This window comes from Rana temporaria, chromosome 7 (assembly GCF_905171775.1).
Source record: "Rana temporaria chromosome 7, aRanTem1.1, whole genome shotgun sequence".
NCBI lineage: Eukaryota > Metazoa > Chordata > Amphibia > Anura > Ranidae > Rana > Rana temporaria.
Genome location: NC_053495.1, coordinates 167,680,586 through 167,707,539, shown reverse-complemented (window position 1 = coordinate 167,707,539; position 26,954 = coordinate 167,680,586). Strand labels below are relative to the sequence as shown.

Here is a 26,954-nt window from a genome sequence, read left to right as displayed (position 1 = left end):
AAACATTCAATAACTTAATCTGTAAAATAGAATGTATTAATGATAGGAAGGTAGTCTAAGACAGTGGTGGCCCCTTTGATGACAAGTTATTTACAACCATGGCTGCACTTTATTCTGGGGCTGAAGTGCTAGCACTATACATTTATACAGTTTTCAGAGCCTTGAGTGCCTAATTTATTAAAGGGAGTCACTCAATTTGAAATTTCTTAAATTCCCAAGAACAAAAACCACAAGATTGCTGTTTTTGTGCTAGAAAAGCTACTTCTATATTACTCTGTGACTTAGGTTCTTTCTTGTTTTTTTCTAATTCCACACAGTGTATGGGCTAAGTTTTGTACAGTTGCCATTCCCCTGTCCAATGAGACTTCCTTAGTGGTCAGTAAAGGCACTTTCATTGGGCAGAGACTTTATGGTGGAACTTAAAGCCAGAAAAAGTCAAGGAACCTTTAACAAAACTAAATCACAGAGGTCAATTAAAGAAAAACAAACCTTGGACCACGGTCCATGGACTTTATAGGCACAACACCAATCTATTGAAATTTGATACAAACTTTATTAGTGAACAATTTAAAGGTCATTAAACTCACATTATGTTATGTTATGTTGGTTATGGTAAGTGACCCCTTAGGCCCCGTACACACGAGGAGACATGTCCGATGAAAACGGTCCGCGGACCGTTTTCATCGGACATGTCTCCTGGGAGCTTTTGGTCTGATGTGTGTACACACCATCAGACCAAAATCCCCACGGACAGAGAACGCGGTGACGTAGAAGACACAGACGTTCTCAAACACGGAAGTGCAATGCTTCCACGCATACGTCGAATCAATTCGAGGCATGCGCGGAATTTCGGGACGCTGGTTACACGTCATAACCAGCGGACATGTCCGATTAGGTGTACTAACCATCGGACAAGTCCGACGGACATGTTTCCAGCGGACAAGTTTCTTAGCTTGCTAAGAAACTTTTGTCCGCTGGAAACCTGTCCACTAGGCCGTACACACGGTCGGACATGTCCGTGGAAACTGGTCCGCGGACAAGTTTCAGTGGACATGTTTGACCGTGTGTACGCGGCCTTAATGTAATAGCAATACAAACTATACAATATTAGTAATACATAATATAAATGTCATCATCCAGGGACTTTCACCATCCTTTCACATAAATCTTTTTTTTTTTGCATATATTGCTTCCTCAAGAGCAGAGGTGCAAAATCTGGACTGCTACACAGAGCACCAGCAAAGATAAGGTCCCAAAAATGGTATGTCACCAAAGCCAGCCCGGCCCCCTCCATAGATCAAAGGAGGAAATTAGGGTCCAACCAAATATAAGAGATAGGACAGTAGCCACTTCTGTTTAAGTATGTACTCCTATATAGGGTGCATAAACAAATCTTTCAAGGCTTGATACACTGGGGATCCATATGAACAGGCAAACTGGTACAATATATTAGTTCAAAATATATTTTTTCAAAAATCTAATAGTATAGAAGCAGTGTTCAGGATCCTCCTGCTATGTCCACATTGGGGGATCCTGAATACTGTTTTTATACTATTAGATTTTTGGAGAAATACATTTTGAATGGCTATATTGTATTAGTTTACAAAAAGTTAGCCACTGCCCTCATCTGTAACTGGCTTATGCAGCAAGGAGCATTGGAGGGCAACTCATGTCAAAAAAGGTCAAGGAAAATTCCAAGCTCTACTTACCAACCAGCCTGTGACCAACCAATTTGACCTGTCTAACACTATACGTTAAAAAAAAAACTGTTTTTAAATGCATACTGTTAGACAGGCCAATTTGGTTGGTCACAGGCTGGTCAGTAAGTAGAGCTTGGCATTTTCCTTGGCCTTTTTGTATTATTGTACTAGAGTGTCTGTTCATATGACATTTTAATTGTGCAATAATAAAGTTTGCATCAAATTTCAATAGATTTCTATTGCCTATAAAATCCATGGACCGTGGTCCAACATTCATTCTTCTTTAATTCATCTGACTCTAGGATGAGGCACTTTGATACCCTTTAGATTTCACAAGCTTGGGTTTGTTGTGCTTCCACCCTTCCTTGTCTTGTGTTCATTATTTTCAAACAAATCAGAGAGGTGTACAAAAGAATGGTGGGTAATACCAGGTATCTTGTTATGGCTGCTCATAAGAAAGACTTTAAAAATAAGTGTCTGCTGTCGCTAGACAAACCTTAATTTCTACATTGTAAGCTCAGGTTGTGTTGGAATAAGTTTGAAATTGAATGGTGAAATGGAAACAGGGAGCCACAAGACAATCTTATGTTGCACACAGGATATCCTTTCCCCTTTCTCTGCAGGCTCCCAGTTGGAGGACAATACATTTAATGAATAATGTCATATTTACTGCTCGTGGCCTTGGGCGTAAACACAGTAGGGAAAGAAGGGCCACAAAAAAAAATTAAAAATTCAGACCTATTTCTCTTTTCCTGGCAATCTTTAGATGTAATGGAACAGCGAAGTTGATGGAGGGGGGAGAAGGGGAGGGGACGGGGGGACTCATCCATCTATGCTGGGGGAGATAGAGTTATCTGTGGGAGCTCTGTATATAAAGTATTCTGCATACAATAGTCTTCTGATTTTAATATTTCCCAGATCAAAATATATGTCTTGTAAGGGAAAAGGGTCGGAGCCTGTAGGAATCATTCATGTGCAAAAACCAAGCACCATATTTTGTCCAGAATTCCGCCATGTTTTACTGTCTGCAATAAATATCTTATGGCGTGGGTAATAATAAAAAAAAATAAACGGATAAATCCTTTACAAAAAGATTTACATATACCTAGGGCAGAACTCTAAATATAGGCCTCGGCTTCTGACCAATGAACCTTGAGTTTACTTGCTCAGTGAACTGTATGAATAAGAGGGCTGCATTACTCCAATAATGCAAACACCCAAAAATATGATATTGCCCACCACTGATCTGAAAATAAGACTAAGATTAAGGAAATGGGTATTAGTGACTTTGCTGGTGATGTAAAAGAGGGCAATGCTAGGTAGATGAGGGTGAAGTATGTTTTTGACTGGTGGGTCAGCTAAGATTAGAGCTGGAGGGAACGTTTCTTCATGGTACGTTGGTTGTATGGTCTCATCTTCATCTCCACAAATGGGATAGAAAACTCATGGCCTTTCCAGTGATACCAGTTTATTCCCTGTAAAAGAAAATAGAAAGAAAAAATCATATAAGTGAAAAAGTCAACACATAAAGCTTACTTAGTCCCTTAAATTATAAACAACATTACTTAAACTGAACCTGTATTTTATATATTCGGTGTATAACGAGGTAAAGTTACTACAGAGTTCCTTAAAAAATCACTTACCAGGGGCCTTAATGCTGTAGCGATCTGCTGCCACAGCAAAAAGTTCTTTAAAATGTTCAACCTACTTGAACCTTACACAGGTTATACTCCCACAGGACAGTGCTTAGGCCTTGAATGAAGCATCACAGCATCTCTAACAGATTCTTTATCTTAAAGCAAACCTTTACCCTCTTCAAAAGGTTTGAATTACAACCCTCGATCCCACATCCCGGCAGGGACATTGATTTTTTTCCCCTCTAAATAACTTTTAAGTTGGACCCAACCCCGCATTTCTGTCTTTCTCACTTAGGTGGAAATTAAGCCCCTTCCCTATTTGAAGCTTAATCAGAGGTCAACTGAAAGATCTTGGAAAACACAGCTCCCCATCTGATGATGTCAGAAGAGAAGCTGGTGGCTTGGGACCAGGTTTGCCTCAGCCAACGGTCTTATACCAGTCAACACTGGATTTGCTGGGCATGTGAGTATGGTTTTTAAAGGACAACCCAGCACCCAGCTACAGGGTAATCACATCTCTCAGAAGATTTATTAGTTTGTTGGCTGTCTTTTCAGCACACTAAAATCACTATAGATTACTGTAAATCATTAACAGATCATTATCATGCATTAAAAAGGGCATTTACTCAAGAGATAAGACTATAATTCTACCACTGCACTGTACAGAACTCAGGTGAAGTCATATCTTGAGTATGCCATCCAGTTCTGGTCTGCAGTACTCAGGAGGGATTTGCTGGTACTGGAGAGAGTCCAAAGAAGGGTAACACAGTTAATAAAGTGACTGGAGGACCTCAGTTATAAAGAAGACTACATGCATTAAACTGATTCACCCTGGAGAAGAGACACTTTAGAGGAGATATGATTGACTAATTGTAACTATGGGGTTGATTTATTAAAGGCTAAAGGTCTGCCCACTCTGAGGGGAACATGCAAGGGAAATAAAAAAACTGAATTTTTTGCTTGCACATGATTGGATGATAGAAATGAGCACAAGTTTCCCTCACTTCACAGCTTCCCCTCAGATCTAGCGCGGGTGTACTTGCAGCGCACTGTATATTTGCCTTTAGTAAATCAACATCTATGTATATATGTGATGTTAATGAGATATCTGTCAAAAAGCAGTTAAATCACCTTAGTAATAGATTTAATTTCTAATAAGCAGCACATGGCAGACTAATGGAACCTTTCATCAAGCGCAAAAGAAAGGTCTGGTCTCGATTTAAACACTGCTAAAGATGCCAGGTGTGAAATTTCATGTGAGCGTGCCACAGACCTGAGGTATTGAACCTTACACAGGTCAAACTCCCACAGAACAGTGCTCAGGCCTTGAGTGAAGCATCACAGCATCTCTAAGGCCTCGTACACACGACCGAACATGTCTGCTGAAACTGGTCCGTCGGATCGGACAGGTTTCCATCGGACAAATGTTTCTTAGCATGCTAAGAAACATGTCCGCTGGAAGCCTGTCCGTTGGACATGTTCGGTCATCTGTACAGACTCACCGGACATGTCCGCTCAGCCGAAAGCCCTCGCATGCGTCAAAGTGATTCGACGCATGTGTGGAAGCATTGACCTTCCAGGGTCGCGCACGTCACCGCGTCATCGTCGTGGCGACGGCGCAGCCACGTCACCGCGTTCGCTGTCCGCAGGAAATTTGGTCTGATGGTGTGTACAGCCATCAGACCAAAATCCGGCAGCGGACATGTCCGATGAAAACGGTCCGCGGACCGTTTTCATCGGACGTGTCCCGCCGTGTGTACGAGGCCTAACAGCTTTTTGTTTTTATCTTAAAGCAAACCTTTACCCTATGCACTTCAGAAGAGGAGAGGAAACTACCTGTTCATGCCCTGAGCATGCACGGTTACAGATGGACCATTACATCAGGCCTGGATATGTGTAATGACACATATACAACCTATTACAATAAGAAATTAAGTTTTGTGGGTAGCACAGTGGCTATGTGGTTAACAGCACTAGGTTCATTGGTTCAAATCCCAACCATGACACTACCTGCCTGGAGTTTGTATGTTCTCCCTGTGCCTGTGTGGGATTTTCACACTCCAAAGACATGCTGGTAGGTTACTTGGCTCCTATCTAAATTGGCCCTAGTATGTGTATGTATGAATGTGAGTTAGGGAACTTAGATTATAATTTCCTTGAGGGCAGGGACTGATGTGAATGTATAATACATATTTAAAGTGCTGCATAAATTGATGCTATATACCGGTAATTACCTGTAATAAGTAAATACTATTTAAGACTGGTGGATGGATGTGGCAGCAGGCTAATTTTTTTTATCACTTTCTCAGAAACATTAAATGATCAAGAGTCCTACAATGTATATGATGAAATCAAGCTGTAAGCCCACAAAGTTATGTAGTCATTATGGATTGCATAATAAAACTGACTTTAGAGGGCACCTAATTTGCCTGATCTTATTTTTATTATTGTTTTCTGATACAAGTCTGACATATACTGCAGCAAATTATTATTTTTTGACCAATGGTTGTTCCCTCTATAGAAGGACATGGCGGTATCAGCAGTCAGCCAGGCCCCTTTATAAAGCAATGATTACCTGAGTAATCTACACCCATCTACTTCTTTGATGGACCTACGTCCTTTGAGGTCCTTGTACAGAGGCATATGTTTCTTCTCGTCTTCTTTCAATTTCCTTTCTGGCTCTCTATCCTGACAATAAAAGTGCTGCTAGCATGAAAATCTAATCGTTTGCTATCTGCACATTTTTCTGTCATGTTGATATAATTAATACTTTGCTCTTTTTTTCCAGCGCGTTTAACTACAAATTTTCAATTTCCAAAATAAGAAACAACTATTTGTCATTTACTTGCGCGTAAGGGGATTATAGTATATAGCTACTTTTCTTTAACATCCAACTCTGCATTAGCTAAAAGGAATTGTAAAATGCTCATTTCGAGCAGTAATTCAAAAGACTCATTACAGTAAATCACAGATGACCTCGCCGATGTAAGTATTTTAATGTGTAATTAAGCGATCCTCGCAGTAAAGGATGGGATATATACCAATTCTACATTGCTTGTACACACTATATTATTTTCATTGATTTCACCAGGGTAATTGAGATGTAATTGGAAGCCCGAAGCATCTTCAAGATATGTATGTTTTGTTACAGCTATAATTTTTCTGAGCGGTCAATAGGCTAGTGCAGGGTTGCTAGAGGGAATTTATTAGCCGTTTGGTGATGCTTAGTCTTAACAGACAATCTTTCCCTTAAGGCCTGTTTACCATGTAGAGAGGGCTCATATTTTTATGCCTCTGTCACTTTGTCTACATGTATGAACTTATATTTAGTACTTTAAGTTAAAAATTAAGATGTTTCCCCAATGGCATTGCTTTTCTCTTTAGCTTATGTTGATGATGGTGACATTACGCAATGAAAATTTGCAGCCTGCTACATGTAACTTAGATGCTTCACTTGTTGTTTTAGATACATTTGCTACTGAGGCGTGCAAGTCTACAAAGTGATAAAAGTCTTAGGAGTTGATTTACTAAAGGCAACTAGGCTGTTCACTTTGCAAGAGAATTTTCCATTAGCTTAGGGACTATGCTGGAAATTCACTTTGCAAAGAATACCCACGAATGAATGCATACCCATCATGTGAAAACGTGATTTTAAAAATGCATCCTATGCATTAAGGTAAAAAAAACCTGGCAATGATGGCCCCCCCCAGCCCCCCCCGTTTTACTTACCTGAGCCTGAATCTGCTGTGCGCGTCCCCTGGCGTCCTCTTGTCCTCGGAGTCTGACCATCGATTGGCTAGATTAGCTAGATTGATAGCAGTGCAGCCATTGGCTCGCGCTACTGTCAATCACATGCAATGACGCAGCGGCTATGGCCGCCGGCTGTATCATGGGAGCGCGCCCGCAAACTAGCTTGTGGAGAATCTTGTCAAGCTTTCTTTGCGTACACACTGTCAAGACAAAATCTCGTCGTTCTCAAACGCGGTGACGTACAACACGTACGACGGCACTATAAAGGGGAAGTTTGATTCCACTGGTGCCACCCTTGGGGCTGCTTTTACTAATCTCATGTTACTACGTGTTAAGTAAAAGTTTGGTGAGAGACGATTCGCGCTTTTCAGTCTGTTACAGCGTGACAAATGTGCTATCTCCATTACGAACGCTACTTTTACCGAAGGTGCGCTAACGGTCTCACACTTTATTCTGAGCATGCGCGGGTTTCTAAGCATACACACGAACGTGGTTCTCGTCGTAAACCAGCCCGATGAGAAACACGATGAGGAAATTGAGACTCCCGACGAGAAAAAAGAGAACTTGTTCCACAACAGTTTTCTCGACGAAAAACATCACACGACCGTTTTCCTCGGCAAAGAAGCTCCGCCACCAAGTTTCTTGATGGATTTTGTCGAGGAAAACGATCGTGTGTATGAAGCCTCACTCTGTATAGAAAAACTCCTCCATCCAGGCATAAAATCAAAAGAGCAAACTTAATAAAAGAAAAATAGAAAAAAACGAAAATGGAACCATTAGTTTTTTGGTGTTCACCAAAGCACCATCTAATGAAAGCTCAGATCAGGATAATACAATCAGCCTGCTTTTATTAGCAATTTTTCCTCCCATGCTATTACAGATTTACCTTTCAGGGCAAGTATTACTGGTGAGTCTTTGAGGTTTATTTACCTAAAAAATTGTGAAATCAGACTCACTTCTGCATAGAAACCAATCAGCTTCCAGATTTTATTGCCAAAGCCTAAATAAACAAGGTTAGGTTGGACGGTGAATGGTTGCACCAATCACAGATTCTTAGTGCACCAGTTTTTGTAAATATACCCCTTTGTGTTGCTGGGTGTCACCTTTAGGGCAGGTCACTGTTAGGGGGGATACAGTAGATGGCCTGTTAGTGTCCAGCAGCCACTTTTGGAGTCTCTCTACACTGGAAAGGTGAGTAAAGCCTTGTACACACGACCAAGGAACTCGACGGGCGAAACACATCGTTTTCCTCGTCGAGTTCCTTGTCAGGCTGTCGGGGAACTCGACAAGGCAAGTTTCTCCATTCCCGTCGAGGAAATAGAGAACTTGCTCTCTTTTTGGCTCGTCAAGTTTCTCGACAGTTTCCTCGACGAAAATGTACACACGACCGGTTTCCTAGGCAAAAAAATATCTCCTAGCAAGTTTCTTGCTGGTTTTTGCCGAGAAACTTTGTCGTGTGTACGAGGCTAAATAGTGGATTGGAGCAGGTGAGGCTTTACACAGGCACTGAATGGACAAAGTTATGGTGCCTTTTTAACCAGTGGTTAGTACTGAAGTCATGGATGTGGGAGCAAGTATGTGAGGGGGGGGGGGGGGAATCCTTTTGACAGTTAACACCAAAGGGTCAATAAAAGTATTTGAAAGAAAAGTCTCAAAAATGATAAAACATCAGGACCGGCAAACACATGACCCAGAAAAATCAGAGTTGCTGGCAGAGCACATTTTCCAGAATTCTCTCATCTCTAATCATTAGTGATAATCTACATATGTCAGCTTCCTTAAAAATCATTTGTGAGTGATTGTCAGTGATTCTGTTCAATTTAAGGCCTTAACAGAAATTTGCCAACCGTGGCAGATGTCATAAGGGCTGCTGTACTTAAGAGCCTCATTAAGCCAGTAAGATCTCCTGGAGGCTACTGATCCTCACAGACCTATTTTATTACAAAGAAAGGAAAAATTAACTGCATACTTTGCATCTGCAACTAATCTCCTAACACTAGATAAAGTCAGTAGAGTAATATAAATTCTTTGCATATTTGCATTACAGTGGATGTAAACCCGATACATGAACTCTGACCTAAGTACATATCGTATTTATCGGCGTATAACACGCACCCTAACTTTAAAAAGGGAAGTTTCAGTAAAAAAACTTTCCACAGCCCCCTGCGTATAACACACAGGCACAGTTTACCCTCTATTTTCAGGGTAAAAAAGTGATTGTTATATGCCAATAAATACAGTATATCTGACGTTTTGTTTAATCTCTCTCCAAAGCCCTAAGTCCCATGTCTTTATTCTGCTCTGTTCTTCTGTTATCAGCATCATAACTTCTGACAAGTTCTCAGAGATGGGAAAGCAGCTGAAAATTTGTGTATGAGGGTGATTAGCAGAGAGCTTGTCTTGTCACAGCACAGTTCTGCATGTCTATTGGGGGGGGGGGGGGCGTGCCTTTCCTCCAATCAGCTGTCTTTCAGTGTAAGCCAAGACTACACTGCTACTGCTGAATGAGAAAGTGAAAATTCTAACCTGATGTAAGAATTCTAGAGAATATAGCAAGCTGAAGACAGCAGATATACTGTACATGTAAAACTTACCGTATTTATCGGCATATACCGCGCACTTTTTTGCCCTGAAAATCAGGGCAAAATCGTGGGTGCGCGGTATACGCCGATACCCGCTTACCTGCGCCGAGTTTTGAATACTGCGCCGACATATACCGAGCGCAGTACACTCGGGTATAGTCGGGCAGTCTCGGCTCCTTCCGCGCTCACGTCCTGGACGTACAGGACGTCAGTGCGAGAGTTGCCGAGCATTGCCGACAATACACGAGTGTACTGCGCTCTGTATATGTCGGCGCAGTATTTAAACTCGGTGCGGGAAACGAGCGGGGAGGACGCTGCAGAAGGACGCCGGACCCGACGAAGAGGACACCCGAAGCCGCAGAAGGACGCCGGACCCGACGAAGAGGACATCCAAAGCCGCAGAAGGACGCCGGACCCGACGAAGAGGACACCCGAAGCTGCAGAAGGACGCCGGACCCGACAAGGCCGCCGATGGACGCCGCGCGAGACACCAAAACTGTTAGTACAAAAAAAACTTTTTTTCCACAGGATTCGGGGCAACTTTAGGGGTGCGCGGTATACGCGGGAGCGCGTTATACCGCGATAAATACGGTATGTAAGGAGATTTGTTCTATCTCTGTGTATCATCTGAGGCTGTTCAGTTCACTAGGTGTAGGAAAGGGTTTACATCCACTTTTAAATAATAATAATAAAAAAAAAAAAAAAACAGGAAGTTAAGGCTGCTATGTTGTCCCAACCCTACCCTCTCACCCTCTCACATGAAAAAGTTCAGTATGAGCATACCCTGAACTGGGTGGGATAGGGGGTGATGAGCAAGTAGTGGGTAAAGCTTGTCTTAAAAAACAATGAGGAAAATGAGAGCTAATGGTCAGGATGTGTAAATCCTGCAGCAAGACTAATGATATCCTGTTAATTCACTTATATAAGCACTGGCCAGGGGTAATGTAAGATAATGAATGTATAGGGGGGGCACACAGTAGGGTGTGATGATAGTATAAGTTTGAATGGTGGGGCATGCTGAATATATTGGAGGGCAGGGTGTTTTCTCAATATACTGTGCTGTAAGTGACATACACTTGACTGCTCAAGTCTGTACATTGTTCAGTGTGTATTATACTCCACATTGATTTACTCTGAATGCTTTTCTCTTTTAATTTCTCTTAGATTGTTGGCTCTAATGAGCAGGGCTCTCTGATTCCTACTGCATTAAATTGTATTGTAATTGTACAGTCCACCCTCATGTTGTAAAGCGCTGCCTAAACTGTTGGTACCATATAAATCATGTATAATAATAACAATATTTTACATAACACTAAACATCAAAGTATTATATACTGTAATATAAAGTAATTTGAATCATTAGGGTTTTCATATTCTACCCCTTTCATCAAACAGGCATACTTTTGCCAGTAGATAGTATTGCTATCATCGAATTTCCAAAAATATGTTATATATGGATTTGTAATAGCATTTACATTAACTGCAGTAGCCAATAATAATGAAAGAACCTTAGGGATGCTGAGATTGCCAGTCACAATTGACCACTCGCTCAAAGGTGGAATGTTTTCAGCAGAAGGAATTAAGATGAATTAGAAGGCTGGAGAAGCTCTTGCCCAATGTCAAATGATCTGGAGATCAAAGATAAAAGATCAACAGAAATAAAAATGGATGATCCTTCACAATACTGCCAGATATATTGTGCATGACACCTTAGGTCGATGGTCAAGAATGCCAGAAATGATGGTTATGGACAATAACCATCTAACCTGCAATAAGAAAAATGACCAAAGAACAAAATGCACTGAATAGGCCAGCCAACCTGGCCCCTCCATGTCCCCCTAGCAGCAAAAATACCCCTTTCAGCACAAATGCTCACCCTCATATAACCCCTTCCAGTGACAATCCCCCTTCTCAGCACAAACCCTTGCCTTAACCTCCCCTTTCCCAGCACAAATCCCCCCTCTTAGCACAAATCCTTCCCCATCTCCCCCTCCCAGCATAAATCCCCCCTCCCATCACAAATCCTCCCCCATCTCCCCCTCCCAGCACAAATTACATCTCTCGGCACAAATCCTTCCCCATCTCCCCCCTCCAGAATAAATCCTTACGTTCAGAACCCCCCCCCCCTCATCTCAAACTTGTGCTTCCTTAACTCCCCTCCCAGTACACCCCCAGCTCTTTCTCCTGTTCTGTAAGAGCAGCCTGCTCTGCTGGGACTTGTAGTGCCCTCTGGGGGGCTGATATATGGCAGCCTCCTATGCTGGGACTTGTAGTGCACTCTGGGGGGCTGAGATATGGCAGCCTCCTATGCTGGGACTTGTAGTGCCCTCTGGGGGGCTGAGATATGGCAGCCTCCTATGCTGGGACTTGTAGTGCACTCTGGGGGGGGTTAAAATATATGTCAGCCTCCTATGCTGGAACTTGTAGTGCACTCTGGGGGGGTTAAGATATAGCTGCCTCTTATGCTGGGACTTGTAGTGCCCTCTGGGGGGCTGAGATATGGCAGCCTCCTATGCTGGAACTTGTAGTGCACTCTGGGGGGGGGGGTTGAGATATGGCTGCCTCTTATGCTGGGACTTGTAGTGCCCTCTGGGGGGCTGAGATATGGCAGCCTCCTATGCTGGAACTTGTAGTGCACTCTGGGGGGGGGGGGTTGAGATATGGCTGCCTCTTATGCTGGGACTTGTAGTGCCCCCTGGGGGGCTGAGACATGGCAGCCTCCTATGCTGGGACTTGTAGTGCCCTCTGGGGGGCTGAGATATGGCAGCCTCCTATGCTGGGACTTGTAGTGCACTCTGGGGGGGATGATATACGGCAGCCTCCTATTCTGGGACTTGTAGTGCCCTCTGGGGGGCTGAGATATGGCAGCCTCCTATGCTGAAACTTGTAGTGCACTCTGGGGGGGGGGGGTTGAGATATGTCTGCCTCTTATGCTGGGACTTGTAGTGCCCTCTGGGGGGCTGAGATATGGCAGTCTCCTATGCTGGGACTTGTAGTGCCCTCTGGGGGGCTGACATATGGCAGCCTCCTATGCTGGAACTTGTAGTGCACTCTGGGGGGCTGAGATATGACAGCCTGCTATGCTGGGACTTGTAGTGCCCTAGACTACAGGGCATGGAAGAATGGCAGCCCACTCTGCTGGGACTTGTAGTGCCCTCAGTGGTGGAATGAGGATTCCTCGGTCCCCCCACAGTCTAAGGCACTACAAGTCCCAGCATAGGAGGCTGCTATATCTCAGCCCCCACAGTGCACTACGAGTCCCAGCAAAAACGGGACTGCCCTATTTCAGCCCCCACAGTGCACTACAAGTCCCAGCAAAAACGGGGCTGCCATATGTCAGCCCCCACAGTGCACTACAAGTGTAAGCAAAAACGGGGCACTACAAGTCCCAGCAAAAACGGGGCTGCCATATTTCAGCCCCCATAGTGCACTACAAGTCCCAGCTAAAACGGGCTGCCATCAGTCTTCCAAACACAGCACAATGAGACTGCACAGCCTTCCACCCCCTCCCATACACTCACTCCTTGGCTGCCATACACTCGGGCTCCCCACTCTCCCCTTACAACGGTGTCCTCCTACCTGAGTCTGGGCTGGATGTCATGCTGCATGGTGAAGCAGCGGGCGGGATTTCCCGATGTCTCAAGAAGACACATCCAGGCTCCCAGACCCCGGCGCAGCACACAAGGCTACAGATAACTCCGCCACTGGTCAGGCACCTCAGTGGCTGTGGGCGGCGAATGCACTGAGGCTGTATGTGAGCAGGGGAAGGCCGCGGGAGCCAGGACTCAGGAGGACGGGTCGGGGGGATGTTTTTGTGCGGGGGGCTTTTTTGCCACCCCCTGCAAAGTGCCGTCCTAGGCCTGGGCCTTGTCAGCCTAGGCCAAGATACAGCACTGAGTCCATAAAAAAAAGTAGAAAAGCCTGTCCATTGCCAGTATGCAGGGGACTAAGCGATAGCTTACACTTATCTTTCTTTTTTATTTGTATTTCTTATTGGTTTATTATGTTTGTTAATTATAGTTTTATGATTTGTGAGATGTACACTAAGATAAGGCTTGATGTTGGAGCCGAGAGTTCCTGTTTCTCTAGCAATATGACTGAATCAAGTATCACTAGATAATTTTGACTTGTTTGGGATGAAGGTAGTTGGTCCCATAGCACATTATTGTTTCAGAACTGCAATATCAGTTCATAAATATTAACAGATTTTTGAGTATATGAAATATTAATGAAAAGTATCTGTGCTAAGATGGGTTTTATACACGAGAGTAAAGCATATTTATATCCAAACTGTAAAGTATGATGCTAAAGCAAATATCATTTCACCTCTGTGATATAGGAGGAAATACCATGATGAGAGGCCAAGACAATTCTACGAAGCAAGATTTTAATCTTTCCTTCTCGTCTTCACTTTTGGCTTCTTACCAAACTGCAAAGTCTTTACTGATTTTCAATTTTTCTCATCCTGATTTGGCTGCAGATAATTTACTTATCTATAATCGTGGGAGAACTGGTACTTGCTGACCTTCACACATACAGTTTTCCGACTGTAACTTCTCCTAGCTTTGGATATTGTGAAAATTAAGTTTTGAAAATAGGACAAAATATAAATAAGGGGTAAAAAGTACACTTGTGGCTTAGGTATTGTTTCACAGGATGGGAGTAGATTGCTTCCCCCTACCTTCAAAAGACCTTTCTGGAGCTTAGGGTGGGAGAATTCATATTTCCGGCCTGAATATTTAATAGGGCCTAACCAATCCCTGAGGAGGTGTGCCCAGATGGTGGCTTGACTACAGTTAAATAGGCTGGAACCCTGGGAGAATTGCCTTTTCTCCTTCTGTGGAGATGGATACTTTTGTTTAAGGGAAGAGGAACTGTTTGCCTCTGGACCCCCCTTCTTGGACTGGAAGCTGAGCAACTGCTGGAGTTCATATCTCTGCACTGATCATTGCCAGGATCTGTGAGTGGACTCCTGTGTGCAGTGTCTGGTGGCCCTGATACTGCAAGAAGCTAGGCCAGTTCAGCCTACTTCTGCTAAACTGGTTCAGCAATCCCCCTGGTAATCAGCTGGGGGGGGGGGATACTATATTGCTGCTGCTGAGAGATAGAGAGGAGTTCTCTGCAATTTATGCATTAAGCATTTGGAGTATCTCATACCCCACTATCCTCCCAAGTTACCAGATACTTGGCAACAAACTTCAAAAAGACAATCCTGGACTATTTATTGTGCTTGAGTGGATGAGATACAGCTGTGTGCCCGGTGGCCTGCACTGATTAGAGATAGGACCTGGGCACATCTACAGAGGCCCCTACAGGGGTAACGCTACATAACATACATATTAATGTAGGGCAGAAACATATGGTAACCCCAGAAAACAGCTGGGGTACAACCAAAAATTATATTATAAAGAAACAAGAATATATTCAATGAACAGTAGATCTTAAGATATTTGTTAGGAGCAGAAAATCAATGTTAACCATCATAAAGATGTTCACACCAATGAGATAGCAAATATAACTTTTCCAAGTGTATTTGGCTCTTATTCAAGACTCTGAACTTAAAATAAACATGTTGGTTGTTGGAGGGCTGTAAGGTACTCCATTCTTTAAAATTTTGCAATGGTGTTCAGAAGTTGGGTTCTAGGAGTTGTAGAGGATTTCCAGTTAAGAGAGAGATACGCCTTCTGGCCACTGTTGCAACATGTAGAACTAATTGTTTAGAGAATTTCAAAATGCCAGGGAAGGGCAGGCCAAGCAAGCACTAATGGGGGCTGAAAGGGTACAGGACCCCAAATTGCTGTTCAAGAAGCTCCAGCACTGCTTCCCAAAAGGAACTATTACGGAGAAGCTCCAAAAAATGTGAACTAGTGTACCCTCTTCTGACTTACATCTTCAATATGTTCCTGATATCTCAGATTTAAAAGAATGAAGCGCTTTAAGGGTTTGATTCCAAAACATTAAAATTCAATAAATATTTCCTTGTAGACCAAGCATTGGCAAGACTTAGCTGCCATTTTCAATTTTCATCCCATTAAGGTGTTGTAATTGAGTGTTGAAATATTTTCTCCAATTTTCACATGCAGATGTGAGTCCCCAAAGGCAGCATGCAACAGCTTATATAAGGTAGAAATCAAATGAAGTTGGAAGGGACCCTAAGTATAGATGGCCCCAAACTCAGGCCTATGCAGTGTCTGTGAAGGCGGTATGGAGTAGGAGTAATGTATGTGAATAAGAATAGAATAGTCGTACAGGGAGTTTTTTTACGAGTGCTCTCAATGCTTCAAATGTTTTCATTCTATTTGTCACTGGGTTGACTAAATGCCTCAATTGGAATAAATGGGTTTGGGTCCATATAAGCATTTGGAGATAAGAAAGACTGTCTGGGATCAGTGGATTAAATACAACATTAGTTAGAAGCAAACATGTTGGGGTGAGGGAGTATTTTAGCTAACAGGTTTTCCAGATGGAGCTCATAAATAGCATAGGAGAAAGAAGTCGAGGTTTCGGTGATTCAAGTGGACAGGTCAGCTCAGTCCAACTCAAGGAGGTGGGGTGTATGGGGAAAGCATAAATTCCGTTTGCCAGAATGTTTGTAAAATTATTGTAGTCCAAATTTAGCAAAGCTATTGGGCGATAATTAGCTGGAGAGGCAGAATTTTTCCTGGGTTTAGGGAAAACAGTTATGTGAGATTGTAAACATTGGGGATGGGGTTGGTTCTCTTTGAGCCTTAAAGATATGGGAGACAATAGACAGGAATTGTTTATAATATGCATAGGAGACCATCCACATCTGGAGACTGGTGCAAAGGTAACTGTTTAAAAATGTATCTAAGTTCCTCCATGGTGATGTTTGCATTTAAACTGGAGAGGTCTGAGGAGAAGAGTTTGGGAAGTGTAAGGGTAGACATGAACCATTGGAACACCTCTTTAAGAAAAGGCAAATGATTGTCCAGTGACAAATAAGCAATTATAAAGCTTTCTGTAGAAATCATTGAATACTTTAGCTATAGACTGAGAATAGTAAGTAGGCTTTCCATCTTGGAATACAAATTCCAGGGTGGAATTAAAAGGGTTTTTTCGAAGTTTATTGGCTAATATTCTGTGTGATTTCTTGTAAAATGCATAGAACCTCAGTCTAGTTCACAACAAAGACTTTTTCACCTAGTTTTTTTTTTCAATATCTTTAATTTGATTCCTCAATGAGGTAACAGTATGTATGTAAAAGAATAATCATAAGGGACCAAATCAGTTGTGCCTCTGTCCTAGGGACAGTGGGTGTCTTTTTTCATATGAGAGTGAAATAAGATATACTGACCCTGGAAAAAAGCTGTATGAGCTTCCAACAATGTAGAGGCTTCTGATATTGTACCCTCTTTCAATTGAAAATATCCCCTGAGGGGGGGCGTGACCGGAAGCCGACCTGGATGGCAGCCTGAGTGAATGAATGAATGAATGACTTGTATAGCGCTACACTTGCGAACTGAATCGCCTCTGGGCGCTTTTTCCAGCCAGTGTCTGCTTGGCTGGTGCGGTCATTTTACCCCGTAGGATCGTGACACGCTTGGGACACACAGTCATACACACAGACATACATATATATACTGGGCCGATTTGGACAGGATCCAATTTACCTACCAGCATGTCTTTTGAAGTGTGGGAGGAAACCGGAGTACCCGGAGGAAACCCACGCAGGCACAGGGAGAACATGCAAACTCCAGGCAGATGGTGTCGTGGTCGGGATTCGAACCAGCGACCCTTTTGCTGCTAGGCGAAAGTGCTACTCACTACACCACTGTGCTGCCCTGAGTCTTTTGCTTTCTCTCAGCCCGGACTAAAATGTCACTTTAGGGGACATTAATCCACACCTTCATGGGCAGATCCAGGTACACCAGAGCCACAAAACCCCGGGGGGAACCTCACAACCCCCGCCAGGCACCGCAGCGAGCCTCCGGTCCTTTTTTATGCAGCAAAGCACGCCGCCGGACGGAGCTCCCAAGATGGCGCCAGACCCCTCCAAGGCATGCTCCCAGCCATCTACACAGCTCTCCAGGCCGGATCTCTTTGGATCCCAGTCGCCCGAGGGACACCCGCCGGCATCACCGTGCTCCACGGACCCTCCATCCGCCTCTGGAGCGGTGAGTTTCTCCAGCCCCAGCAGCCCAGCCCCCTCTGGGTCCTCACCACATGGTGCACAGGCCGCCATGACAGGCCTCCCCCCTCCGCACTACACGCAGTGCTCTGGGGCCTTTCCTCAGCTGCTGAGGACAATGTCAGACCCCTGCCTCCCTGAGACTGACCCAGGATCCCCCACTCCCTCAATCTCCTCCGTGGACTTCCCCGCCCTGCCTGCACCAATGTACCCAGCAGACCAGGTACTACAAGAGCCTGTGGGGATCCATGAGGCCTTTAGCCCCTATGTTCCAGAGCCACCCCCTCCTAAAGTGCAGAGACTGTCACAACTGCAGCCCCCCTGCTCTCCTGGAGTGCAGCCTGCTCCACTCACCTATGCCCAGAAAGCGGACTCCCCTGCAACGTATCCCCCCGGAGCGGGTGGCCAGGGACACCGCCCAACCACCCAGGCCTCCTCATGGAGTGATCCGAGACATTCTCCCACAGATCTGGCATACCAGGCCCATGGATATACCACATCACGTTCTCAGCCATCCCATCCTCCCCCCTCTGAGCACCCACCGCTGCCAGACTACGCTCACCATGTCCCTCCTCAATGGCACTCCTACTTACAGGCAATCCCTACCAAAGAGGACTTTAAACACTTAATTGAGGAAGTTAAGACGGCGTGCCGCTCAGAAATTCAGGTGCTCCAGTCAGGCATGAAGCACCTGACAGATCGAGTGGAAATGGCAGAAGAAGAACTCCAGGAAACCAAGCTAGCAGTCCACAGAGTTCAACTTCAGGGTGCAAATCATCGCACCCTGCTGGGGGATATGCAGCGCCACGTAGAGGACCTTGACAACAGGGGGCGCAGAAATAATATTAGGCTGCGGGGGTCCCCTAAACTGAGGACCCAGAGGATCTTCAGGACACACTGCAGACGGTGTTCAATAATCTCCTGCTCGTATTGAGATGGACAGGGATCACCAAGCTTTGCCCCCCAAAAAATACCGCCTCCAACCCGAGAGACATTATCTGCAGGATTAGCTCCTACCCCTTGAAGGAAGAGATCATGCGCCAAGCTCGCTTGGCGAGGAAAGTGACTTTCCAGGATGTACCAGGGCAACTGTATCCAGACCTCTCATGGATCACTCTACAAAGACTCCTTCAACCTTTGCTGCGTGCTCTGCAGGACGAACACATAATCTACAGGTGGTGTTTCCCCTTCAGCCTCACAGCAAAACATCAGGGCAAGTCGGCCATCTTGAGGTACCCGGAGGATCTCAACGCTTTTTGTGATGTCTTGGGGATCCCTGTCCCCCAACTCCCTGAATGAGACCTGGTGGCCACGCCTCCTGCTCCACCAGTTGTCTGGTTGTCTGGCAGTTGTCTGGCAGAAGTGCCCTCATCCAATCGCCCCCGGAGTAAGGAGGCGAACCATCACAGAGGCACCTGAACTATGACATGCCTTACTCCTGAGATGTTAATTTTTTCTTTATTTTTTTCTCTTTTGAATGACCTATTTATTTATTTTCACTATGTCTGATGTTCCTGCCCTGGACATTTTTGAATACCTAGTCCCCCATACCATGCCCTCCACTTCATACCCAATCTGCCTAATGGGCATGTCTCCCTTGAGACTCGAGAGATTGGGAGCCTTTTTTGCTCACTCACCCCCCCTTGGTTTAGTGACTGTATTTATCTGTGTTTTTAGTTTTTGATGACCACTTAAGGGCTCCCGGGCACCCGCCTGGCACATTCTTCTGGAGTGTGGCCAGACAGGTCCTTGGGAATCCGTGCTGACCTAGGCCTGTTGGCCTCTCAAAGTCTGACGCAAATGTTAGTTCTAGTTGCTCACTGTTATTTGTGTGTACTAATGTTCCTTCTCTCCTCCTCTCCTTTGGTCTTCCTTCCCCCCTCCTTCCCCCTCATTCATCGAGTGGCTCACCACAGAGTTTGTGGATTCTGCCTGGAATACCTCCCGGGGCGCCTCTGTCCTTGGCCTCTCCTCTCCGTCAGCTTCACGTCACCTCAGGTAGGAGATTCCCCTCCCCTCCCTATTTCATCTCACGGCTAAGATATTGTCCCTGAATGTACATGGCTTAAATTCTGATAGGAAAAAGCATCTGGCACTAAGGGAGTTTAGACAATCGGGCGCTGACGTAGTTTTTCGTCCAAGAAACGCACTTTGACAACAAGGGGTCCTTCGCATTCACCTCCAGACAATTTCCGCAGATTTACTCCTCTACGGGTCCCCGTAAGCGGGCCGGAGTCGCAATACTCATTAAACATGGTTCTCCGTTTACTTGCTCTGGTTACTATAGCAACCCCCATGGACACTTTGTTATTCTCAGAGCTTTGTGGCAGACACAGGAAGTGACCTTTTGTGCACTATACGCCCCGAATGTCCAACAGCATAGATTCTTGACTAGGGTGTTTACTCGCCTCTTTCAAACGGAACATGGGCTCCTGGTGGTGGGGGGCAACTTTAATTTGACCCAATCCGCGACTGCCAATCATCACGTGGTGGGTCCCCGGGCGTTGTCAGCTCGGGCCCTTAGGGACTCAAAGCTATTCCACCAAATCTCTAGACGTTATGCTCTTTTTGATGCCTGAAGGGCCCTCCACCCGGGCGATCGGCAGTATACCTTCTACTCGTCCCCCCATAGCGCTCACTCCCGAATTGACAATTTTTTTACTAACAATTCTACGCTCTGAGTGATACGGGAAGCACAGATACTCCCGATATCGTGGTCGACCACGCCCCTATATTACAGACACTAGATCTGGGTTCCCCTGTCCAGAGGCCCTACAATTGGAAATGAAATACCTTCCTCCTCCAGCACTTACCGGCCAAGACAGAACTCACCTCCACCCTACAACTTTATTTCGCGGAGAACAACACCGCCGACGTCTCCACCTCCACGCTCTGGGAAGCCCATAAGGCAGTCCTTCGAGGTAGATGTATGGCATTGTCCGCTGCCTTAAAAAAGGATGCACTGGCCACCAAAGAGAAAACTGAGAGGAAGCTTGAGGCTCTTGAGCGCCGATTGCAAACATCCCCTTCTGTCGCCCTCCTTAAGAAAATCATTAACCTCCGAGCGACCCTGAGAGATTTGGCTTAGGCACGGGTAGAAAAAGCCCTTGTCAGGCTACGGCAGGTTTATTATGACAAAGGCAATAAAGCCCACACCCTACTAGCGAGGAAACTGCGCGATACCCACCTTTCGACGATGCCCCACCAAATTAAGGACAGCTCAGGCTGCCTACAGTCCCACCCCAGAGATATAGCCCACACGTTTGCAGAATTTTATAAGCACCTTTACAATAATCCTGGCATACCCAGTGACCCACTCCCCCCGGACATCTCCCGTAGCATGGAACAATGTCTGGAACAAAGTGGCGTCTCCCGACTCCAGCCCTCTGACCTAGCATCCCTAAACATGCTGATCATGGAAGAGGAGATAGAGCAGACTATTAAATCCCTGCCCTCACGTAAGTCCCCGGACCCAGATGGTCTACCTTATGAATATTACAAAGCCTTCCTGCCCCTCTTGCTCCCCCACATGTGTAAACTCTTTAATACCTTCCTCCGGAATACCCCTGTCCCGGCAGATATGCAGCGCTCCTTCATAGTTACATAGTTACATAGTTACATAGTTAGTCAGGTTGAAAAAAGACACAAGTCCATCCAGTTCAACCACAAAAAATAAAAAAACAAAAATAAAAAACACAGTAAAATCCTATACACCCAACTCCATTCCCACAGTTGATCCAGAGGAAGGCAAAAAACCCCAGCAGAGCATGATCCAATTTGCTACAGCAGGGGAAAAAATTCCTTCCTGATCCCCCGAGAGGCAATCGGATTTACCCTGGATCAACTTTACCTACAAATCTTAGTACTCAAGTTATATTCTGTACATTTAGGAAAGAATCCAGGCCTTTCTTAAAGCAATCTACTGAGCTGGCCAGAACCACCTCTGGAGGGAGTCTGTTCCACATTTTCACAGCTCTTACTGTGAAGAAACCTTTCCGTATTTGGAGGTGAAATCTCTTTTCCTCTAGACGTAAAGAGTGCCCCCTTGTCCTCAGTGTTGACCGTAAAGTGAATAACTCAACACCAAGTTCACTGTATGGACCTCTTATATATTTGTACATGTTGATCATATCCCCCCTTATTCTCCTCTTCTCAAGAGTGAATAAATTCAGTTCCTCTAATCTTTCCTCATAGCTGAGCTCCTCCATGCCTCTTATCAGTTTGGTTGCCCTTCTCTGCACTTTCTCCAGTTCTCCGATGTCCTTTTTGAGAACTGGTGCCCAAAACTGAACTGCATATTCCAGATGAGGTCTTACTAATGATTTGTACAGGGGCAAAATTATATCTCTGTCTCTGGAGTCCATACCTCTCTTAATACAAGAAAGGACTTTGCTCGCTTTGGAAACCGCAGCTTGGCATTGCATGCCATTATTGAGCTTATGATCAACTAAAACCCCCAGATCCTTCTCCACTACAGATCCCCCCAGTTGTACTCCCCCTAGTTTGTATGATGCATGCATATTCTTAGCCCCCAAGTGCATAACTTTACATTTATCTACATTAAACCTCATCTGCCACTTAGTCGCCCAATTAGACAGAGCATTGAGGTCGGCTTGTAAATTGGAGACATCCTGCAAGGACGTTATTCCACTGCATAGCTTGGTGTCATCTGCAAAGACAGAAATGTTACTTTTGATCTCAGACCCAATATCATTTATAAATATATTGAAAAGTAAGGGTCCCAGCACTGAACCTTGGGGTACACCACTGATAACATTGGACCATTCAGAGTAAGAATCATTAACCACGACTCTCTGAATTCTGTCTTTCAGCCAATTTTCTATCCATTTACAAACTGATATATCCAATCCTGTAGACCTTACCTTACACATGAGCCGTGTGTGCGGAACTGTATCGAACGCTTTTGCAAAATCCAAATATATCACGTCCACAGCCACGCCTCTGTCCAGGGTTTTACTTACCTCTTCATAAAAGGAAATCAGGTTTGTCTGACAACTTCTGTCTTTCATGAATCCATGTTGTCTGCTGCTTAAATAGTTTTTTTCCTGCAAGAACTCATCCATGTGGTCTTTTATTAAACGTTCCAGTATCTTCCCAACTATAGAAGTTAGACTAACAGGTCTATAGTTACTTGGTAAAGACTTTGTTCCCTTTTTAAATATGGGCACCACATTGGCCCTGCGCCAATCCAGTGGTACTATTCCTGTCTTTAATGAGTCCCTAAATATTAGATACAGTGGCTTTGAAATGACAGAGCTCAACTCACCTAGGATCCGTGGATGGATGCCATCAGGTCCAGGTGCTTTATCCACCTTTATTCTGTCTAAATATTTCTGGACCATATCACTTTTGAGCCATTGTGGATTTGAGGCTGTGTCACTCCCACCCCCATTTTGGACATGAGCTCCCCCATGCTCCATTGTATACACATCATCACTCTGATTCCCAAGCCGGACAAGGACCCCATTCTCTGTGCCAACTATAGACCCATCGCCCTGCTAAATTCAGACCTGAAATTTTTTACAAAATTACTCTCGATTTTAAGCCTGGATGCCGAGAAGGCCTTTGACCGACTTGGGTGGCCCTTCATGTTCGCCACATTGTGCCACGTCGGGATCCGGAGCCCATTCTTGAGTGCGATTCGTCATCTCTACTCCGACCCACTCTCACCCCTGCTATTTGCGTTGTGTGTTGAACCCTTGGCGGCCACAATTCGAGGCAACCCGTCCATCCGGGGGGTATCAGTCCGAGGCAGGGAATTTAAAATGTCTCTGTTCGCGGACGACGTTATCCTCTCCCTGACGCAACCTAGGATCTCCCTCCCAAATCTTCATGCAGAATTGGCCCGGTATGGAGCTCTGTCGGGCTAAAAAATTAACACCTCCAAGTCGGAGGCCCTCCCAGTCAATATTCCTGGATCGGAGATTGCTCATTTGCGGGCCAACTTTTCCTATCAATGGAAAACGACTTCCTTGAAATACCTGGGGATACACATCACCCCAAGCTTCACTACCTTGTACCAGGAAAACTTCCCTCCCCTATTCCGCTCGATAAGATCCTTACTGATGCAATGGGAAAAAGCACCACATATCACTGCTCGGCCGGATCGCCTCCATTAAAATGACGATACTCCCAAAGCTTCTTTACCTTTTTCAAACGTTACCCATCCCTGTCCCCTATAAACACTTGAGAAAACTCCAATCCGACCTACTTAAATTTACTTGGAATCACAAAAGACATAGAGTTCCCCAGACGGTACTAATGGCAGCGCGCTCGGACGGGGGTCTTGCGTTTCCCAATCTTGTTAAGTACTACCGGACCACTCAGCTCCGGGCAGTAACTTTTTGGTTCACTCAGCGGTCCTACAACAAGTGGACGGAGATTGAAAAACTGTGGTTAGCCCCGACTCACCCTAACAATTTGCTTTGGAGTGCGAATGCGGAGGTCCCCCCTGAACGCTTGCTAGGCTCTGTGTCACAGCTTCGACGGCTCTGGCGTCGGCTGTCACGACCCTGTGGTCTGTCCTCGGAACGCTCGCTATTGACCTCATTCATGTATAATCCCAAGGTGCCAGAGAGCCTCACCCACCAAATTTCTCACCAGTGGACGTCCCGGAATTTATTCTACTTTGGGAATTTGGTGGATCCCCTGTCGCGCAAACCTTTGCCCTTCTCCAGCCTACAAACTAAATTCGATATCCCTCGGCAGGCATTTTATAGTTACCTGCAAATCCGCCACTACGCCCTGTCCATAGCACCCACCTTGCAGTTTTATCCTCCAACTCCCTTTGAAAGGCTGGTCTTAGCTGGATCGGCCCAGAAGGGCTTAATCTCTGACATTTACAAAATACTGAATGCCTACCCCCTGGACTCACAGGGTAAACACTCTTACATTATCAGATGGGAAAAGGCCCTTAACAAGGTAATACCCATGGAGCAATGGCGGACTATTTGGTCCCAGGCAGCAAAGAGCTCACTTTGCACACTGTATAAGGAAAATACATATAAGATTCTTCTATTTTGGTATATGACCCCTGACGTGCTTCACACTATATACCCCACTAGTTCTGATCGATGCTGGCGTTGTCAAGGAGCTGCCCGTTGATTGTCCCCTACTGGACCGAGGTGCAAAGACTGCTGGGCCGCCTCCTAGACACACAGGTCCCTATGTCCCCCAAATTCTTCCTCTTGGGCCTATCTCCCCTGAGGCCTCTATGCCCTGTAGAAAGCTAACGCACCATGTCCTCACAGCTGCCCGCTGCCTCATAGCTCTAAACTGGAAAAAACGCTCTCCCCCTGACCCAGAGGCTTTGCACGCTAGAATCAAGGATGTGGAGCTGATGGAGAGAATGACTGCCAGGATACAGGACAGATTGGAAGCCCACAACGTAGTCTGGGGGCCTTGGCGCCTTCGGGAGGACCCGCCGTGATCTGGTAAACGAGCTAACTTGATGACCCTTCCCTCTTCTTCCCTCTCTACCCCTCCTTTTATTTCTTTCTCTCCCCTTTTTCCTTCTCCTACCTATTGGGAGCACCCGTATGAGTCATAAGTTATGTTTTGAAATGCACTTATATGTATTGATATGATATGGCACTCTCGACCTCAGCTTTGTACTAACTATTGCCTAGAAACTTGTAGATGGCCTACATTGCTTAGTACTTGAATACCTGTAATGCAGGCAGATGTGTGCCTTATCTTCTTATCCCTTCTTATGCTGTGTCATATGTTCCTGTATGCTGTATGCAATCTTATCTTTTTCAATAAAAAGTTATTTGAGAAAATATCCCCTGAGGGTTGCTGACAAGTGATCATGAACATCAGCATGTTTAAGAAGAGATTTGCTTAGTCTCCAATGACGGACCATAGTATGTGCATTTTGCAGAGCTAACTCTATGTATGCATGATCTGACTAATCTCAGAGCTAGTTACCAGTTGGGGGGGGGGTGTATGTTAACTAGAACGTGATCCAGTCCTGTGTAACTGTAATGCCACGTACACACGATCGGTTCATCTGAAAACGGACCAATGGATTTTTTCATCAGATATCCGATGAAACTGACTTTCATCAGTCTTGCCTACACACCATCAGTTAAAAATCCGATCGTGTCCAACGCGGTGACGTAAAACACAACGACGTGCAGAGAAAAATGAAGTTCATTGCTTCGAAGCATGTGTCGACTTGATTCTGAGCATGCGTGGATTTTTAACCGATGGACTTGCCCACAGACGATCGTTCTTTTCTATCGATTTTTTAACCATCAGATAATTTTAAAACAGGTTCTACGTTTTTTCACCGATGGAAAAAAAAAAACGATGGGGCCCCCACACGACCGTTTCATCAGACTAACCAATTGTGTGTACAGGGCATTAGACATATGCATAACGGACATTTTTTTTTTGTTTCGGATAGATTTGTTATGTTACTAATTTTGTTTCCTTATGGAATTCGTTTAGTTTGGTTTAAGAATTTGTTTAGTTTTTGTTAAATTTCGTTTAGTTTTAGTTAAAATTTGTTTCATTTATTTTCTAATAAATTCCAACTTCTCCGAACAATTAAAATATGGATTGGTCGAAAAACGATTGTCTGATTTGAATTCTGTGTGAAGAAATCACCATGCCTGCTCTTCCAGGGGGATCCATAACGGTGAAGGAGACCAGATATAGTTTGAAGCAAACTTGAAAGAAGATTTGTATTCTTTCACCTTTATAGTCAATAAATGACTTTTTGCAAGTGTAAGTGATCAAGGTCTCCTTACTGTCATAATAATGGAATCATACAATAATCTAGCTTATTTGTTAATCATAATATTTTACCATTGATGGCTTTTATACTTTTATTGCCACCCGCAGTTAATTAGAATACATTGAATTCTTCACATTGGAAGATAACATTTTAAGTAAAAAGAAGTAGATTGATGAAAATGATGAAAAGACATTTATTCTCTGCCTTCAGCCACTCATTTTAATGAAAGTAGACCAACCCCAGAATTTAGGAGCTGACATATTACTGCCAGTATAATTACAAAGGACCTCAGCCAAAACATTTTTTATCAGTTTTACTCAGGCAGACACAGGTTAGAATCCATGGGACCATACAGCCTGACACTAAGCTGAT

General features: G+C 44.7%; 1 protein-coding gene across 1 annotated transcript in view; it reads right to left on the bottom strand.

The window, feature by feature from the left end:
* Positions 1–2,721: 2,721 nt before the first annotated feature.
* Positions 2,722–26,954, bottom strand: part of LOC120945855 (tenascin-R-like) — a 736,249-nt gene continuing 712,016 nt past the window's right edge. The window contains exon 24 of the mRNA XM_040360372.1: positions 2,722–3,175. Within this exon, the coding sequence (XP_040216306.1) occupies positions 3,065–3,175 (111 nt within the window). The 3' untranslated portion in view covers positions 2,722–3,064. The remainder of the gene's footprint in view (positions 3,176–26,954) is intronic.